Genomic DNA, 20,188 nt, shown 5'->3' on the forward strand with positions numbered 1-20,188 from the left:
CAAGGCATATGGGAAGGCAAATTCTCCGTACGAGCCAACAATGGTATTGGTGGTGGAAACTCCTTTTTCTTAGCCCACCGTTGCTCTCTCTTTTCGCGATGACAACGTTGACTACAACTCTCATAATTAGTCTCTTCTTTATTTGATGAGGGTGTGAAGATATCTTCTTCGTTCTTAAGATCAAGACAGCTCTCTATACCAATGTACTCACCAACGATAGTTGAAGATGATGGTGATGAAACGTTGGAAGCCATGTTCATGCTTGAACTTAAGCTATCACGTACCTACTGAGAAACATCACCCTCTCATGGAGATTCAAGTCCCAGAGCCAAAAGACTCTGCTGTAGTGAATTATGGGTTTGTGTTGATGTTTCTTGGTTAATTTTGGGTCTGCGTTTTTAAAAGGAAAGAAAAAGGGAAGGGGGATTTGGCCTTGGACTGGTAATCTAATCTAGAAGTGGATGGAAAGAAGAGTTATACTGTCGGCAGTGTGGCTGGTCAATAAATAGCCGTAGTTTTTCAAAATACAGGGAGGGAGGGAGATGGAAGAAGAACAGTGTGGTATCGATAAGAGCAGTAGTGTTGGAAGAGAGGGAAAGATAGCAGCAGCAGCAAGACGGCTAATGTCACGACCCGAATCCCGGATCCGTGACCGGCAACGTAGGAGCGGTGTCGAAAGGACACCTCACCTACGCTAAGCCTCAGAACGGACATATCAAAAGAATAATTTGTTCAAAAATACGCAGCGGCTCATAATATTCAGAAATATTATATTATTCAAATACTGATGAAACCAAAAGATAGTTATTAAAACAAAAATAATAATTCATAATACTCATTACATTGTCAAATCCAAATGTAATTAAAACAAGGTAACAGTGGAGCGTCTAAGACATCAAATCAAAATTGAAAGGAAAGCCTCGCGAACAAGCAAGGCATACCGACCAGAACTGAAGAAGCGGAAACACTCAACAAAGTTCCAGAAACTAAGAACCTGAAATAATATTAAAAAATGAGAGGTGAGTTCAACCAACTCAGTGAGGGAATAACATTTAATATACATTTTAGATATTTCAGATATTAATAAGTTGTAAGATGATTTATCTTAATATACATATACATATACATATACATATACATATACATATACTTACTAAACATATTATCATAACGTAACATATAGTTATCATAACGTAACATATTATTATAACGTAGTGGATTACATGTCAGAGATCAGATGACACCCGAAGGTGACCAGATGACACCAAAGGTGACCAGATGACACCCTCGGTGACCAGATGACACCCGTCGGTGACCACTGTGGGATGATCAATCACCACAGGCTGATGCCTCTCTCACCAGCTAGGTAACAAAATACTATGTGCACACAGGCTAACTATTCTCCGTTAGCATGGAGTACTGACAAGTCCCATATCAAGGCATAACAAATATTCACATAATCATCAAAGAAACGTATATCATATCAAATAGAATTTACTTTAATAGATTGCGAGTGAAAATTCAATAATAAATTAGTACTTGGAAAATAAAGCAACATATATAAATATTCAAGAAATTTACTAGTTGTACTCATTGTATAATCAACATACATATTTATTTATATTATATGCATATTAAAGATTATTCCACTCACCCGGAAATACTGAACTAAAGGAATGTCAGACAAAAGACCCGAAAATCCGATTAAGGATCGTTAGGAGAACCTACAATAAATATATGAAATATACTCAAAAACAAATCAAACAAAAGATACCAATGCATAAAATAAACTGGGCTTAATCTCCCGAGTTTAGGGACTAAAACGACAATTTTCCAAAACAGGGACCAAAACGTAATTTTACCAAAATTGAGGACCGAATTGTAAATACATAACCATACTGAAATTTATCAATAATTCGTCCTTATCTTTGTCCAGAATCTTGAATTAGGCCCCAAGGTCCAAAATGTGATTTTATCAAAATATTAGGGGTCAAATCGTAATTTGTCAAATTGGAGGACCAAACTGAAAATATTAATTATACTGGAATTTTGCCCTTAAATCATCCTCAGTTCTGTTCAGAACCTCAATTTATGCCCCAGGGACCAATCTGCAAAATTTCCAAAGTTCAGGGACTAAACTGCAATTTCTGTAAATTGAGGGACCAAACTGAATTTTCGTCATCTTCAACCTCAAACCCAGAATTTCAACAGATCACCTACTGCTAGTTCCAGATTTATACCTCAACTTCATCATTCAATTCAACCATAACTCAAAATCATCATATTTCTCTACAATCTCTCCAATTCAACTAAATAATCAAATACCCACATCAATCAACCCCTTAATTCAAACTAATTCATCATCAATAAACTCAAAATTCAAAACTCTAAAATTAATCAAAAACCGAAATTTAAAGCTAAATAAAACATATTATACATATTCAAGCATAATTCTTACCCTTTTACTTGTTTTCTTCAACCTTTTCCTTTTTCCTTTATTTTCCCCTATTTTCTCTTCTTCTTCTTCTTCCTCTCTTCTCTCCTGCCGGTTCTCTCTCCAAATTCAGATCCTTTTTTTTTTTCTTCTTCTTATATATATTTATCAACTATTGGTCAATTACCACACTACCCCTCAATCATTTACCCTCTCTTTAAGCCTCCAAGGGCTTTATTGTATTTTCTCATTCCTTTTTATTACAAAACATCACAATCTCCCCACCTTATAAAAGTTTCGTCCTCGAAACTTAATAGAAAAGATTAAATACTTACCGAGATTATTGAAACGATGAGGATACTGCCGACCTCCCTGTCCCCTGTTAGGACCTGTATCAAACCGCTGATGAAAAGAGAACTGATTTTCCACCTTGGGCCTCTTGACCGAACCCACTGATAATTCATCCTCTAACTCTCGTGCCTCAATAGCTCGGGCACGATCCACTACGGCCGAGTACGTCTTAAACTCATGAGCCCCAATAGCTTTAAATAGGTAGTTATTAAGACCCCGAACAAATCTCTTGATCTTCCTCTCCTGAGTTGGTACCAAATACCCAGCAAACCTAGACAACCGCGTGAATTCCACTTCATACTCTGTCACAGTCAAGTCACCCTGAACCAACTTCTCAAACTCATATGATCTAGCTTCCCTCACACTTTCAGGTAGAAAACGCTCCAAAAATATCTCAGAAAATTCCTTCCACGCCATTGGTGGAGAACTAGCTGCCCTTTCACCTCTCTTGGACTCATACCAGTTCACAGCCACCTCACCTTCTAGCCTAAAAGATGCTAAAGTCACTGCACGATGATCTGTGCACCCCATTGCCTCACACCTACGCCACACTGCATCTAAAAACTGTTGTGGGTCCTCAGAGTTATCTACACCCTTAAAGGTAGGAGGTGCCAACTTAAGGAACTCTGCCAATGGTACTTTCACCCCATGCACAGTATGGGAAGTCGAAGATGCACTCTTATCCTTCTCCTTTTCTTTCTCAGTTAAAAGGTTAGCCAGGGTCTGCATGGCCTGTCCAATTTTATCCAAAGCACTATCAGTATAAGACACCCTATCATGGGATTCCTGCTCCTGGTTCTTACCAACATCCAGACCACCAACATCCAGACCATAGTCCCCCTCAAATTCAACCTCATCTTGAACTTCTGCTTCAATTGGTTGAGGTGAAGGGTTTCTAACTCTCTTTTTGCGCCTTTCCTTCCTAAGCTGAGCGATAGGAATGTCCTCTTGATCATCGGTATTAATTACATGTTTAGCCCTCGGCATATTTCTAAAAACAAAATGCATTTTTATCACAAGGAAGAAGACATGCTTGATGAGAATTCAAAATTTCAAAAACAACAAACAAAACGATACAGATTCTAATGCTCCACTTATTACAAAATTTTGAATAATAATAAATAAATAAAATAGATTACGAGATTTTAATAAAACCATGCTCTGATACCACCTTTGTCACGACCCGAATCCCGGATCCGTGACCGGCAACGTAGGAGCGGTGTCGAAAGGACACCTCACCTACGCTAAGCCTCAGAACGGACATATCAAAAGAATAATTTGTTCAAAAATACGCAGCGGCTCATAATATTCAGAAATATTATATTATTCAAATACTGATGAAACCAAAAGATAGTTATTAAAACAAAAATAATAATTCATAATACTCATTACATTGTCAAATCCAAATGTAATTAAAACAAGGTAACAGTGGAGCGTCTAAGACATCAAATCAAAATTGAAAGGAAAGCCTCGCGAACAAGCAAGGCATACCGACCAGAACTGAAGAAGCGGAAACACTCAACAAAGTTCCAGAAACTAAGAACCTGAAATAATATTAAAAAATGAGAGGTGAGTTCAACCAACTCAGTGAGGGAATAACATTTAATATACATTTTAGATATTTCAGATATTAATAAGTTGTAAGATGATTTATCTTAATATACATATACATATACATATACATATACATATACATATACTTACTAAACATATTATCATAACGTAACATATAGTTATCATAACGTAACATATTATTATAACGTAGTGGATTACATGTCAGAGATCAGATGACACCCGAAGGTGACCAGATGACACCCAAAGGTGACCAGATGACACCCGTCGGTGACCAGATGACACCCGTCGGTGACCACTGTGGGATGATCAATCACCACAGGCTGATGCCTCTCTCACCAGCTAGGTAACAAAATACTATGTGCACACAGGCTAACTATTCTCCGTTAGCATGGAGTACTGACAAGTCCCATATCAAGGCATAACAAATATTCACATAATCATCAAAGAAACGTATATCATATCAAATAGAATTTACTTTAATAGATTGCGAGTGAAAATTCAATAATAAATTAGTACTTGGAAAATAAAGCAACATATATAAATATTCAAGAAATTTACTAGTTGTACTCATTGTATAATCAACATACATATTTATTTATATTATATGCATATTAAAGATTATTCCACTCACCCGGAAAATACTGAACTAAAGGAATGTCAGACAAAAGACCCGAAAATCCGATTAAGGATCGTTAGGAGAACCTACAATAAATATATGAAATATACTCAAAAACAAATCAAACAAAAGATACCAATGCATAAAATAAACTGGGCTTAATCTCCCGAGTTTAGGGACTAAAACGACAATTTTCCAAAACAGGGACCAAAACGTAATTTTACCAAAATTGAGGACCGAATTGTAAATACATAACCATACTGAAATTTATCAATAATTCGTCCTTATCTTTGTCCAGAATCTTGAATTAGGCCCCAAGGTCCAAAATGTGATTTTATCAAAATATTAGGGGTCAAATCGTAATTTGTCAAATTGGAGGACCAAACTGAAAATATTAATTATACTGGAATTTTGCCCTTAAATCATCCTCAGTTCTGTTCAGAACCTCAATTTATGCCCCAGGGACCAATCTGCAAAATTTCCAAAGTTCAGGGACTAAACTGCAATTTCTGTAAATTGAGGGACCAAACTGAATTTTCGTCATCTTCAACCTCAAACCCAGAATTTCAACAGATCACCTACTGCTAGTTCCAGATTTATACCTCAACTTCATCATTCAATTCAACCATAACTCAAAATCATCATATTTCTCTACAATCTCTCCAATTCAACTAAATAATCAAATACCCACATCAATCAACCCCTTAATTCAAACTAATTCATCAATAAACTCAAAATTCAAAACTCTAAAATTAATCAAAAACCGAAATTTAAAGCTAAATAAAACATATTATACATATTCAAGCATAATTCTTACCCTTTTACTTGTTTTCTTCAACCTTTTCCTTTTTCCTTTATTTTCCCCTATTTTCTCTTCTTCTTCTTCTTCCTCTCTTCTCTCCTGCCGGTTCTCTCTCCAAATTCAGATCCTTTTTTTTCTTCTTCTTCTTATATATATTTATCAACTATTGGTCAATTACCACACTACCCCTCAATCATTTACCCTCTCTTTAAGCCTCCAAGGGCTTTATTGTATTTTCTCATTCCTTTTTATTACAAAACATCACAGCTAATGTCTGTGACGTCAAGATTTGGTTCCATGTGTGGTGTGGATTTTAATTATTCATAACCTGGTGCCATTGCTAACTTGCCTGCAAGAAGAGAATCCGTACACAATCAAAATCATAGACAAGATTTTGTGAAGCATCTACGTAATATCACTAATCAGGGGCAAATGCCATTGAGATTGAAATCGTTATTTGTTGAAATTTTAATTTCTTTTAAAATATTTTAATTTGTTAATATCTAAAATAAATTTTAAAAATAAAAAAATTTAATATATTTATAAATAAAAATCACTTTAAAAAACAAGATCTATCATATTTTCACACATCCTTTAAACCTTTTAACATGTATTATATCTATTTAGTAAAATATATACATAACATATAAAATTAAAATCTAATACAATATTATTATCGCTTAACATTTGATTTTCGAACTACATAATTTTATGTTTTTAGCAGATATTCTTTTTATACATGTGATCTATTTTTTTCTTTTTAATTCAATCCATTTACTATTATTATGTTTTTTATATAACATATAATTAGAAGAAGTTAGTCAAGTTTATAACGAATTCTTTTAATCCTATTTTTTAATGGAAAAAAATCTAAAACCAGCCCGTGGACTAGTGAGGGCGACATATATGGATGAGGGGATTGTGTTTTTGGTTATACCTTCCCTTTTACGTTATAATTGAGGAAAAGTGGATCCCAAAATTAACGTGTAAACAACTCCGGCCAGGCCTATGGTATTTTGTGCCAAGGTATTAGAATGTACAATATCCACAGGCCCACAAGATAGAGTCTCATCATGAACCGTACACGTGGTCCACTGAGTATCAAATGGATAAATATGGAAAATTAAGGATTATCCAATTACGCACTTCAATTCGACTAAAAACAATGGAATCCCAATATTTTTTTAATATGAGAGTAAAATACTAGATGAAAACAAAAGGAAGGGAAGTCTCCAAGGCTCCATGAAGCTTGACAGTGAAGGATGAAGAGAAAAACATCTGGCATGCAAAGTAGGATGGCTAAGAGCCAGAAAACAAAGCCTGAACATATCCTCTACTATTCGCTAGCTTTTCTTGTTTTGGGAGGTCAAACCGATCAATTTGTTGTTTATTCTAGAAATCATATCATCTCCCACTATTTTCAACACTTCAGAGTTAAAACAACCAGTCGGGGTTCACAATATTTAAGAAATTCCTGCGTGTTTCATCATATATATCATACTCAGCGATATAGAGTTTATTAAGTCATTAAATGATGCGTCGAATTTGATTGCGTTTCCATGTTATGAGTTTTTCCTTTGTTCTTAAAGCTACCATAATCAAGATTCTACAGTTTAGTCTTCTTCTGACAAAAATACAGTATAGAAAACAAAACCAGAAGTTCAAACAGAAACCAATGATAAAAACTAGAACAAGAGAAGAAGAGAAGAGAAGAGCAGCAATACCGTGAAAAAACAATTTAAAAACAGACAAGAGAAGGCACCCAGCATTAAAAACCAAGAACTGATCCAAAAACAATCAAGCATTTACTTTCTACATATGATCATCACAATAAAGTGTTCATACATCGAATAACACACGCAAGAGATGAAAAGGGACACCATAAATTTGGATAAAAGAGAGCATACCAAGGAACGGATAAAAGAGAAGAGGAGCGGAGACGAAGGGTCATTGTGGCCTCGTGGGACATTAATTGCCTCCAAGGCAGCTACAACAAAGAGAGACACACTACACAGGATAGAGGAAGATTCGAATCCTTGATGATCCCGGAAGGATAACTCACAATACGAGAGACACCAAGAGAGAGAGGCGTGTGTAGGCACACCGCTTTAATTCAAGATTTTATTCTCATGATATTATTAATTTATATCTTTTTTCAAGTCGGTTTTTTATTTTTTGTTTTTCTTTGTTTGCTTGATGGATAACTAATGATGAGAAAAACTTGAAAGAAAATCAGAGTAATTATGGAAAATAATCGCATATCTTAGTCCGGGCTTTAAGGGATTAATTAAGGGGTCGACTAATTAGTTTGGTTCTAGCCAACCGCTTGCTTGCTTACCTGTTAATTGTTTATTTTAGGACTTTAAATACTATTCGCTGAACTTTACTTATTTCTTACGGCAATTTTTTTTTTTTTTTTAAAAAACAATGCTATGTTACTATTTTTATGGATTTAGCACAGCAGAAAGTTTCATTTTTTAGCCAAAACTGAAAAGATGATTGATATAAAGGGATCGGTTCGGTGCATGAAAATTGTGACAAATCCAATTTTAGTTAGCAGAAAAAACGGCCCTTGTCAGAGCTAACACGGCAAGAGGCAAGCAGACTCCTAAACTCTTCAACTCGAAATACACACCACCAATTTAATACACGGGCACCTCTGCTATTGCGTATGTTATCCACATTACTGTCCGTATTTAAACATCATGGCTGTTACAAGCCATAGCCATCCGTTGTTGCTGTCTTCACCAACCCCCTGGGTGGAAAATTGACAGCTTTGGCTGGACACGAGGTTCTATGAGTGTTTATCATACCGAACTGGTTTGTACGAAAACGAAAAGAAAAGTTAAGCTAAATTGATGGCCAGTCCATAGTGGAATCATCTAAGTCGGCGCAACCCCCATTTCCTACGGTTCTCGGTCCTCATCTTGACAGGAGACACCGCGATATCTGGAGGATGAAATCGTGCGTGAACGTCAATGGTTGAAACCTTTGGTTTACGAATATATAGGTCTGTACGATGGTAAAAGATCAGAAACATTATTTGTCAGGGTTAGTAGAAATACATATTTAGGACTCCTAATTTATTGTTTACGTAGATACTTCTGATCAGTAACTTTCTCTGTGTCGGTAAACTTCATAGTTGATACAAGAAGGCGAGAACCAGATCAAATTTCATCCACACAGAGCTACACCAGTGCCAGTGAAAACAAATAATAGAAGAAGGACAGACCATCTGAAGAAGCAGTAGAGCATAGCCATTGTTAGTGCAGTGGTGGTGCGGTGCATGTACGAAATGATGGACCCTTAGATTCTGTCCATACTGTTATCCTCCCATACATATGGAGCTCCTTCAACGAATAAACTTTTTTAAAAAGATAGTGATGATTACAATAATTCTGTGCGTTCAATACACCGACCATGAAAAGAACGAAATAAATAGAAGATATGACGAGAATGGTCATCATTTAGAATATGAACGAGCTCACCGAGCTCGCCATTTGAAATAACTGACTAATTACGATCAATATCTCCTAAAATAAGAATTGACATGCCCATCAAAGTTTCTGAAACTCAAGGAGAGCCCAAGGAAAACAAAATAAAATTGCAGCACTAGCTTTTGGTAGGAGAATCGCTGAAAAAGGATCTCAGTACTGCTCGCCAGGTAATAATGACTTGATAATACCTGAATCACCTGCACAACATATGATGGGACATAGTTCGTTGAGTTGTAACTCAACGAACTACTAATCATGAAAATTTATCGTACCTGGGTCAATAATGCTAATTAAGGCATGTTACACGAAAATACTTACCACATGCTGTTCCCAGATCCACGGACGTTGTCTAAAAGCACAGACAAAAGCCTAACTGGCGAGGAGCTAAGAGTTCAGATACATGCATGACATAGAAACATAGGTTTCAAGAGGCTCGTCAAAATAAAATCTATGGAGTCCTCAATTGATTGTAACATCATAGTAATTTGAATCCAAGTCTTATCCCAGAAAACAACAGAGCCTCGATGTAGTAGTTGCCAAGTTCTCAACAGCAATGCCACTATCACAGCCACATGAGACAACCGGACAGAAGAAAAAATCCTTTTCGTTCCCAAAACCACTCCCAAAGGCTAGGTTTTGCAGTACTGTTATGATCATAAATAAATTCATGGGTGAGAAATCAGCATTTGATTCTTGAAATTCTAGTTAAGCATGGGTCCCGGTTTTTGGTATTAAGAAAAGCCTTTTTTATAAGCCAATTAAACAGGTAACTTGTAGTAAAAAGTCCGAGTGACTTATATGTACACGTTTTGGGCAAAGATAGGAGGAGGAGAGTGAAGTTTCCTCCTTTAAAATTTAGAAACTTCCTTACAAGAAATTTCAGAAACGTATATCGGCAAATAAAATATGATTTTCACTGCAAATATCCAATCAAGGTAATTTTGATGACAGGATCGGGATAAGAGGGAGCTGTACAACTTTGAAACCGACCACTTTCTCAAAATAAATCAATTTGATTAAGAAATTAAATTGGGTTTGGAGTCAGAGGTCAAAAACTGCCTATTTTGGAAAAGTAATTGGAGTCCATTAAAAGAGAAAGAGAGAAAAAGAGAATTCAACCTCATGCATGGCTAAATGACCAGAGCTAGAGGACAGGGTTTTTCACCGTTGAAATTCCCAAAATATGTGGTTTTTAAAATTAAATAATATGATTATTAAAAAACCCATTAACAATAATAATTTAATAAAAAAAACAAGAATGACTAATCAAACAAAAATAATACTCCTCAATAAATCTCGCTAACAATTACCTATTTGAACCTATTTGAGAATATAGTTATAGTTGTTTTTTTAAATGTTTTTAACTTGAAAATACATCAAAATAGTATATTTTTTTATTTTTAAAAAATTATATTTTATATCAGCGCATCAAAATGATCATAAAATATTAAAAATATATTAATTTAAAGTAAATAAAAAATAAAAAAAATTAATTTTTTTAAGATATTATTTAAACACAAAAACAAACAATTCAAAGTTGCATCTTTTCAAATGTATGATAGACCTCCTAGCATAGCATGCCTTATTCAAAATTTAAAGATTATTATATTATTAGACTCAATTATAGATTGAAAGAAAACAAACATTCACTATTTTATACATGCCCCCAGCAATATTTTTTCCTTGTCTCTCTCTTGAATAATTTTAAATTTCAACCCTAAAATTAGTAGATTGCATAACTTTTAGCTTTTCATAGAAATATTTTTCTAATTCGCCTCCCCAAACCTAATATTCTAGCTCCCTGCAATGCCTATGACATGATGGTATGCGAACTTTCCAGAAGTTTTAGCTTTTAGTGTTCCGCAACTTCAAAAAATTCTTTTCCTCGGATTAAAACCTTGCTTTTAGCTAATCAAAGGCAGAGTGACATCCGAATATATTTGATTCCACGTTTGATTTATTTCTTCTTTGAGAACCATATGGTTCCAAAAGCTGAAAGCCATCCTTCTTTAATTTATAATCCAGGAGCTGGAAACCATCGTTTTTAGTGTTAAAATCCACTGCAAAAACTTATTTTTAGATATCTGAATCTTCAAAACCGTCTTAATTCATGTTTCGTAAAACTTTTTTTTGTAATTATCTTTTTTTCTTCTATTTCAGCATTAATTTTGATTTCTTAGTTATTTTATTTTAAACGACTATTTAATTAAACTATTTTTTAAAATTTTAAATAAATTATTATCTTTTAATAAAATGCAAACTTTCAATTATAAACCTTATTTCTTGTTATATGTTGCTTGGGCCTGAGCCACTTTACATTAAAATAAAATTTTAAAAATATTGATATAATTTGATCCAGTTAAAATTTTAGGTTAACTAGATTATTAAACCAGTCAAAACTTGATTATTAACTTTTTGTTTGATTTTCTTTCCAAAACAAAATTGTTTTAATTATTTTTTAAAAAATATTCATTTAAAATTAATTAGAATTTACCCTCTCAAGTTATAACCTAAACTTTACAGTGAATGGATCCAAATTATATTAATTAAGCCTACATACTACAAAGTTGCGTAAGTACACCTAACTATACCAACTCATCATGTTTGTGTTTGAACTATAAGTGTAGTTGTTTTTTTTTAATATATAACTATTTTAAAACATAAATTTCACCTTAGTAAAATATTAAAAAAATTATTATTTTATTATTTTTTATTAAATCCCTAAAAAAAAAACTCAACAAGGCCTTACCACAAATAAATAAATTAATTAATATCTATGCAAGCTCGTTGTTACATGAAATAATAATCCTGTGCAACTGTCTATTCAAGTACCAGGCGGCATGTCGTCTTCTATTGCTCGTTTTGTTTTGGAGGGGATCCTCCTGTCATATCTCTCTTCCATTAACCTTTTCCTTTTGTGAAAAAAGAAGGAATGTAGTCATGATAGCGACCGCGCCTGGATCACAAAGATCTTCCCTGTGATTACTATACTTTTTAACGTTTTAGAAAAGTTTTTATAAGCATATTCTCTTGTATGGTATAGACCGTATCCGTTCTATGATTGTGCTTTTTCCGCGAGGAGAATAAATCTTTTTCTGACAAAAAATAAAAATACAAGTTTTTAAAAATTTATTTTTTTAAAAAATAAGATTATAAATTAAAAAGCCTATGCAAACTATTTGTGTAAATAAATATAAAAAATAAAATATTAACGAGTTTATTCTACTTGTTTAATTATAAGTCGAATAATTTTTTTTCCCAACACAAAAAAATTAATATACAAGTGTTATTAACGTGTTTTTTTACATAAAATAAAAAATATAATTGTGAATCACAAAGTTGACGCTTATATATAATAAAATATAATAAAAATTATGTGCATTAATAAAAAAATATATAAGATTTCAAGCTAGTTTTTAACATAATCAAAAAATAAAACAATGTTGCAATTGCTAAAATGAAACACTATTTTTTTATAGAACAATGTTTTAATTGCTAAAGTGAAATACTAAATTTTTAGTTTGTGTAGAATAAATTTCCAAAAACAAAAAGTGTAAAGAAAAAAAATTAAAAAAACAAATTACAAATGAACAAAAAAAAAGGTATAAATAGGTCAAGTATAAAGAATAAAAAATAATATTTTTTTTCAAAAAAAATATAAAAAAGGGGAAAAACTAAAAGAATTTGGCATGCAAGTTATAATTTTTCTAGACAATACCAAGTATACACATTGTTCCAATTTATTTTTTACATAAAAAAATAAAAGTATCATTTGAAAAGCCTATGCAATCATCTCACTTTATAAAATGATAATTATTTATGTGAATAAAAAATAATAATTAATAATGATCAATAAAGAAATTGTAAAGATGAGATTTTTATTCGATTATGTTTATTAAATTTTTTTATTTAAATAAATAAATGATAATTCCACACTAAATAAATAAAAATAAAAATAACCGAATAAACACACACCATAAAAAAAATATAACAAAATGCCAAACACATTAGAAAAATATAAGGAATGGACACCTGTCGATATCATGGAAACATATAAAAAAAAATTAAAAAAAGCCTCGAAGCAACTCAACAGCTAACCCGGATGAACAAATCAAACACATGATCTAGGATATGAAATTAAAATGACCCTATAAATAGATAGCAAAGCGAAAAAAATACAAGCAAAAAAAAAATTAAAAATACCTTAAAAAAAGTTCAAAGTTGACTCAGGCTTACTTTTTATATCTATGATCTGGGTCATAAGACCAGTGTCATCCCTTTAAAGACAAACCTGAAAAAATAAAAAAGCAAGATTCTTAACCCTACAAATATTGAGAGATGAAATTGAGGGAAAAATCTATATAAAAAAAAAACAATGCAAAACAAAACAAACAACAATTAAAATAATTAGGACTAAATTCAACATAAAAACCAACTAAAATTAAATGTCAAGGGAAAATTTAAATGAAATTAAATGTTTAGGGATGAAATAGAAAAAAAAAATCAATTAAAAAATAAAAATTAAAAGAATTGATATCAAACTTGATGTAAAAATTTAATGAAAAGAAATGGTCAATGTTGGAATTGAAGAAAAAACAAATAAATCAAGAAAATGATTGAAAACAAATAAAATAACAATTAAAATAATAAGAATCAAATTTGATAAAAAAAACTAACAAATTCAAACAATCAAGGACGACATCAAAAAATAAAATCCAATTCGAAACAATCAATGTAAATAAAACAATTGCAATTAAAAAAAAAATGGATCAAAAGAAGAAATAAATTAAAAGATTGGTATAATTTTTTGTACGGGCCGCGCATAATCTAAGGAAGAAAGAGAAGGAAAAGTCAATTGGCGTCAAACTAGATTTCACTATTATACAAGTGCCACCCAAGGAGAAAGAGAATGCTGAGATGCATCAAATGATAAGACAGAAACTTGATTTTAACCACCGTCACTAGTCGCACCTGCCGCTTGAAGGTGGCGAAGCGGCTGATGCCTGTCAGGCACGCGTCAACAGCCTTTTTATGTTTACAAAACTGAAAATGCCCTTATAGCTAAACAACAATTACAAAAAAAAAAAAAAAAAAAACCTTATGAAATTACAACCAATGCCTTGAAGCTAGGGTTAAAATTTTTGAATGGCAAGTGTAATAAAGTAAATAAAAAAATAAAAGTGTCCTTAGGATTAAATAACAATAACAAAAAAATAAAATAGAAAACGACAATCAAGCCTTGAAAGCTAAGGCTAATAGATTTTCATAGTAAGGATACCCACATGATTCCACTATTCATAATAAAATTAAAATTACAATATATTCTATGGACCAAAGGTTCTGATTGTTTATTCTTTAAAAGCAATACAATAATTGCATTGTTGATAAAAAAAATAAAAAAATAATACTACATCTAAACAAATCAAGAACGACAAATCGATCGTATACAAATATCATCTTGCTTTTTAAATAAAGTTTTAAAAATTAAAGGATGAAGAATAAAAGGGTAATTTTATTGTATCCCTATATACATTTCAGTATGAATGAGCTATATAATAAATAAAACCTCTCCGGTTAAGTATTTTATTTAAAGTATAATATGCATTTGGGGTTATGATTTAAGGGAGGGCAGTATTATGTCACCAAAATCTTGACACGAGGTCCGTATAATCCCACATCCAAAATCAAAATCACAAACCAAATTCAGTGTTCTTTTCTTAAATACACGTAGTATGAATGTTTTCATTATATTATATAAATAATGAATTATGAGTGCGTACTATTTAATTTTATTGAACTGTACAGGAAAGAAAAAACATTTAATAAAAAAATCAACTTTTTCCTTAAATCGCTGTCTAACATGCAGGCCAGGGCCTTACAGTCAATCGGGGTTAATTGAACCTTATATTAAAAATCTTGAATTTGTTAAAAAAAGGAGCCTTTCCTTTCCTTAGCCTCCCAAAAAGGCATAGAGAAGACAGAGGGGCTCATTTCCAGTTGAAAAGAGCACAAAACAAAGAATCCCACGTGTAAACAGCAGACCCCTCCGCTCATTTCTCGACACCTCACTGACGACCCACTTGCGTGTCGCTCTCTCACCGCCCCCTCCCACAAAATTATCATTCCAACTTTTTGACTTTTTATTAACGCCAGCCCACCTTTTCCTCGCCCCGCCCCCTACAAATCGTAGGTTTGAACTCTAAAACTCACAAACACCCTCCACCCGCACTGCACCCACAGCGCAAATTAGCACCTCCTTTCACTTCACTCACATTCCCTTGTGCTTGTCCAATTTAAAAATCAAAATCCTCCCTCCCCATTTCTCATCTTCACTCTCTACAGAAACCCAAACTCTTGTATTATTATTATTAATCACACGATGGAGTGTGATCGCGTGGTTGTTTTGGTGGTGGTAGTGGTGCTGCTTTGCTGTCAGCTTGAAGCTTCAATTGGACTCACATTTTCCTCCAAGCTGATACACCGTTTCTCCGACGAGGCTAAATCTCTGTCGATTTCGCGCAAGGGCAATGCGAGTGGTGATTTGTGGCCGAAACGGTACAGTTTCGAGTACTTTCAATTGTTACTAGGTAACGACTTGAAACGACAGAGAATGAAGCTCGGTTCGCAGAAAAATCAGTTGCTGTTTCCTTCTCAAGGAAGCCAGGCACTATTCTTCGGAAACGAACTTGACTGGTCAGTCAAAATTAAAATAATAAAAAAAAACACTACTAAATAAATGAATAAATAAATTTCAATATTATTAATTTTAAATATTCTTTTGTATTTAGGTTGCATTATACATGGATTGATATCGGCACTCCAAACGTGTCGTTTTTAGTTGCATTGGATGCTGGTAGTGATTTGTTATGGGTCCCATGTGATTGTATTCAATGTGCCCCCCTATCTGCCAGTTACTACAATATTTCTCTGGTACGCAATCCACAATTGATTTTTTTTTTTATATGTTTAACTTTACATGTTAACAGAAATTTCAAAATCAAGATTAGGAAAACCAAAAAAAAAAGAGAGAAAAAATTGGGCAAGAGGTTTATGGTGTTTAATTATTAGAATGATTGATTGGCAGGTGCTCCTGTTATTATGCAGGATAGAGATTTAAGCGAGTATAGTCCATCTTTATCAAGCACAAGCAGGCACTTATCTTGTGATCACCAGTTATGCGAATGGGGTTCGAATTGCAAAAATCCCAAGGATCCCTGCCCTTACATTTTTAACTATGATGATTTCGAAAATACAACGAGTGCTGGGTTTTTGGTTGAGGATGAATTACATTTGGCATCAGTTGGTGATCACACGGCTCGGAAAATGTTGCAAGCTTCCGTTGTTTTAGGGTGCTGTGTTGTTTTAATCTTTTACTCTGGTTCTTCATGGTGATTGGACTTGGAGGTTTTATTGTTTGTTTTTATTGGAATGCAGGTGTGGTAGGAAGCAAGGTGGGAGCTTTTTTGATGGAGCTGCTCCAGATGGTGTTATGGGATTGGGACCTGGAGACATTTCTGTCCCCAGTTTGCTTGCTAAAGCTGGATTAATTCAAAATTGTTTCTCGCTCTGTTTTGACGAGAATGATTCTGGGAGGATTCTTTTTGGTGATATAGGGCATGCTTCCCAGCAGTCAACACCATTTTTGCCAATACAAGGAACTTAGTATGGCAGTTGCACCCTTTTTTAAATGCGTTTTGACTTGTTTTAGATGGCTTGATAATGCTTACTATTCCTGCAATTCTTACTGCAATTAGTTTGTCAATTGTTTCAGTGTTGCTTACTTTGTTGGGGTGGAATCTTATTGTGTTGGTAATTCTTGTCTTAAGAGATCCGGGTTCAAAGCATTGGTTGACAGCGGTTCGTCTTTCACATATCTTCCAAGTGAAGTTTATAATGAACTTGTGTCAGAGGTGCATATTTTAGTCCATGTTTTGCGGTATCCAAGTTTTTCTTTTTATCTGGCTAAGGTGTTATTTGTTTATTTGTGCAGTTTGACAAACAAGTGAACGCAAAAAGAATTAGTTTTCAAGAAGGCCTGTGGGACTATTGCTATAATGCCAGGTTAGGGTGAAGAGTTGTTGAAAGTTTGTGAGCGTTTAGCTTATCTCAGGAAACTGATTGTTGGGTGTTGTTTTGCTGGACAGTTCACAGGAATTACACAACATTCCCGCCATTCAACTTAAATTCCCAAGGAACCAGAACTTTGTAGTTCACAATCCCACATATTCCATTCCACACCATCAGGTATGAGCTGATTTAAGCTTTTTATTTATTGGAATCTGAACTTGTGAGACAATGTATCCAAAAAATGTATTGGCTGCAAGGAAGGTAAAGTGAAACTTTCCAGCAAGATAGTTTCCATTGTAAATCTCTAATCTCTTGCGCAGTTAAAAAAAGTAATTTCTCCCAATACATGCATTTGGCCTTACTGGAATTATTCAGCTTTACTTCTGAGATGTACTTGACAAATTTGGCTCTGTTCCTTCAGCTTTATGCAGAAACTGTACATTCTACCATTTCTTTTTTGGCCTGTTATTTTTAGAATCTCATGTGGTGACTTGATGCAAAAAACTCATCCCACAATGTTATGTTGTACAGGGATTTACGTTGTTCTGTCTAAGTCTCCAGCCAACAGATGATAGTTATGGTATTATTGGACGTGAGTATGCGCCTCTGCATGTTGGATTTGCATACTTATTCTCTTTAACCATCATGGTATAGTGACACTGGGTTGGCATAAATTGCAGAAAACTTCATGATTGGCTACCGCATGGTTTTTGACATAGAGAATTTGAAATTGGGTTGGTCTAATTCCAGTTGTAAGTATACCATGATTTTGTTTGGTTTAATTATGGAGAATTCTATTTCATTGTCTTAAAGTATAATGTTTCGAAACACAATGAATCATTGATTCTTAGAATATTCTTACTGGGTTCTTAGTTCAAACCGCCTGTTAGTTCATATAAATTATTGGATGGAATTTTCTTTAGGGGAGGTTCTGTAAGAAATTTGATGAAATTTCTGTCTTTAGAAGAATTTTTCTCTGGGTTTTGATATTTTTGTTAGTTACGCTCACTAAGCAGCTTTATCATATTGTCATTTCATTGCAACTTTGGAAACCTATAAGTCTATTGTGAAATCCACGTGTCCTCAATACTTCAATTGGTAGCAATTAGCAAGAATCAATGGTGTTGAACCAGAGCCCATTCTTAGCTGTGCTTCAATTCCCCTTAGTCTATTTCAGATCTTACATGAAATTTATTGTCGATTGGGGGCCAGGTAAGGTCCCTGTTCCACTTTTCTTTTTTCCCACGAGTTTTTCAACCATGCATCATTCAGGTGATGCCGATACAACTGGATTTTACCTCCTCTGTGTCCTCCCAGTTTCTATTTCTCTCATTAACTGTTGAATCTTCTTTCAAAGGATTGTCAATACTTCCTCTGTAAACCTAAACTGTTTCCCATAAAAAAACTGATTCTATTCTGTACTGTCTGCAGGTCAAGATACAAGTGACAGTGCAGATGTGCATCTTGCCCCACCTCCAGACGATAAATCACCAAATCCACTTCCAACAAATGAGCAACAGAGCATCCCTAGGACACCTTCGGTTGCTCCAGCTATTGCTGGAAGGACTTCCTCTGAATCATCCGCAGCATCCCTGTTCATTCCATTCATCCATTTAATGATCTCATTGCTATTGCTACTCGTTAAATGTATGTTTATCTCAACTCTCTAATCATTTTGCTTTTCTCTCCTGTCTCACTTGTATATCCTGTCTATCCTTTTCAAGCTCTCCCAACTTTAAAGGAATTTCAATTTTTCTTCTGGCCACTGTATTGGTGATGGTTGGTGGGAAAGACTCATCTCCTTTAGTGGTTTTATCTACTTTGATTTAGTGATCTATGTTTTGTTCTGCCCATTGTCTTGTGCATTTATCTATTAGTGCTGATTCTACGTATAGTTATTTGTATGTTCCTAAAATTCCAATGGACCGGGTATTGCTAAGTGATTACAGAGAGCGCAGACATTCTGCATGCTTATGAAATAGAACCTGATAGGGCTTATGCTAATGATCCTGGTTAATCTATGGTGATCCAGAGACCTAATTAACCCAGTGATGGGGTTGGCCACTCTTTCCCGTGGAAGGAAAGGATGGGGACATTTCATCCCTGTATATGTGATTGTGGTATTCAAGTGGGTAGTTTGACTGAAGACATGAACTGATAGTTTCACGATCCGGCTTCAGGTGGAGTATGATATGATTTTTGTTGCTGGTATTAGTAATGTAGGCTAATATCTTTAAATACTCGGCCAATTCTTTGTTGTTAATTAAAAAGGATAGGTAGGGTGATGTTAACATAAGAACCAGGTGGAACAATCAGAAATGATGATACACGGAGTAAACAAGGCTTAAATCATTCGAATATATTTAATACATGAAAGAAACGATTCATAATTTGGTCAACTAAATACCATAATTATTATTAGTTATTGTTCGACATAGAATTCTTCATCAGAAAGTAGGAAAGTAAGCTGGGGCGGGTTTGAGCAGTTAATGTTTGTGGAAACGGCCTCAAGAAAGTGCTGAACGAATGGCGATGATTCTCTTGTGGTGCAACTGATATCTGATGTATTATGATTTGTATATATCCTCGTGCTTTTCCAGTATTTGATTTGAGCTCATGTAGATTGCTGCTGAAAGGGCAGACTCGTGAACAATAATCGCCTTCCCTGTCGTTTAGGATTTCGTATTTACTTTTCGAGAGGTAAAGTTCTTCCACTTCGAACCCTTCACCTTATTCCTTACCATTTTGTTGTCGCCTGGTGTTTGACCACATCTGACACAAATTGGATTGGCATTTCACTCGCCATTCCAAGTTCGTAGAAGAGACTGTCTTGCACGGGTTATTGG

General features: G+C 34.1%; 2 protein-coding genes across 5 annotated transcripts; one reads left to right on the forward strand and one right to left on the reverse strand.

Annotated features, from left to right (window-relative positions):
- Positions 1 to 1,293: 1,293 nt before the first annotated feature.
- On the reverse strand, positions 1,294 to 5,953 carry LOC118049144 (uncharacterized). 3 transcript variants are annotated; one of them, XR_012169082.1, is made up of 5 exons: positions 5,794 to 5,953; positions 4,992 to 5,062; positions 4,281 to 4,329; positions 2,459 to 3,776; positions 1,294 to 1,724 (listed from the first exon to the last, which is right to left on the reverse strand). XR_012169082.1 is itself a non-coding variant. In XM_035059050.2 (4 exons), the coding sequence occupies exons 3-4, from the start codon at positions 3,791 to 3,793 to the stop codon at positions 1,705 to 1,707; spliced, it is 1,044 nt and encodes a 347-aa protein (XP_034914941.1). In that variant the 5' UTR covers positions 3,794 to 4,329; positions 4,992 to 5,062; positions 5,794 to 5,946; the 3' UTR covers positions 1,294 to 1,704. The 3 variants fall into 3 exon arrangements, 1 of the variants encoding a protein (XP_034914941.1); XR_012169081.1 differs by having other exon boundaries at positions 2,459 to 4,329; positions 5,794 to 5,945; XM_035059050.2 differs by having other exon boundaries at positions 2,770 to 4,329; positions 5,794 to 5,946.
- Positions 5,954 to 15,485: 9,532 nt separating this feature from the next.
- Positions 15,486 to 19,195, forward strand: LOC118049145 (aspartic proteinase-like protein 1). Of its 2 annotated transcripts, none has more exons than XM_035059051.2 (10): positions 15,486 to 15,968; positions 16,064 to 16,205; positions 16,380 to 16,624; positions 16,710 to 16,937; positions 17,047 to 17,185; positions 17,266 to 17,336; positions 17,420 to 17,519; positions 17,874 to 17,934; positions 18,023 to 18,094; positions 18,774 to 19,195. In XM_035059051.2, the coding sequence occupies exons 1-10, from the start codon at positions 15,655 to 15,657 to the stop codon at positions 19,010 to 19,012; spliced, it is 1,611 nt and encodes a 536-aa protein (XP_034914942.1). In that variant the 5' UTR covers positions 15,486 to 15,654; the 3' UTR covers positions 19,013 to 19,195. The 2 variants fall into 2 exon arrangements, with proteins under 2 accessions (XP_034914942.1, XP_034914944.1); XM_035059053.2 differs by having other exon boundaries at positions 15,829 to 15,968; positions 16,360 to 16,624.
- The last annotated feature ends 993 nt before the right edge of the window (positions 19,196 to 20,188 follow it).

The sequence above is a fragment of the Populus alba genome, chromosome 2 (genome assembly GCF_005239225.2).
Source record: "Populus alba chromosome 2, ASM523922v2, whole genome shotgun sequence".
Classification (NCBI taxonomy): domain Eukaryota; kingdom Viridiplantae; phylum Streptophyta; class Magnoliopsida; order Malpighiales; family Salicaceae; genus Populus; species Populus alba.

Coding starts and splice junctions, on each gene's coding strand:
- LOC118049144 (XM_035059050.2), bottom strand. CDS start 3,793: ATGCATTTTGTTTTTAGAAATATGCCGAGGGCTAAACATGTAATTAAT. Junction 1,725..2,769: donor TCATCGTTTCAATAATCTCG/GTAAGTATTTAA, acceptor TATTTATTGTAG/GTTCTCCTAACGATCCTTAA.
- LOC118049145 (XM_035059051.2), top strand. CDS start 15,655: ATGGAGTGTGATCGCGTGGTTGTTTTGGTGGTGGTAGTGGTGCTGCTT. Junction 16,206..16,379: donor GTTACTACAATATTTCTCTG/GTACGCAATCCA, acceptor GTTATTATGCAG/GATAGAGATTTAAGCGAGTA. Junction 16,625..16,709: donor CAAGCTTCCGTTGTTTTAGG/GTGCTGTGTTGT, acceptor ATTGGAATGCAG/GTGTGGTAGGAAGCAAGGTG.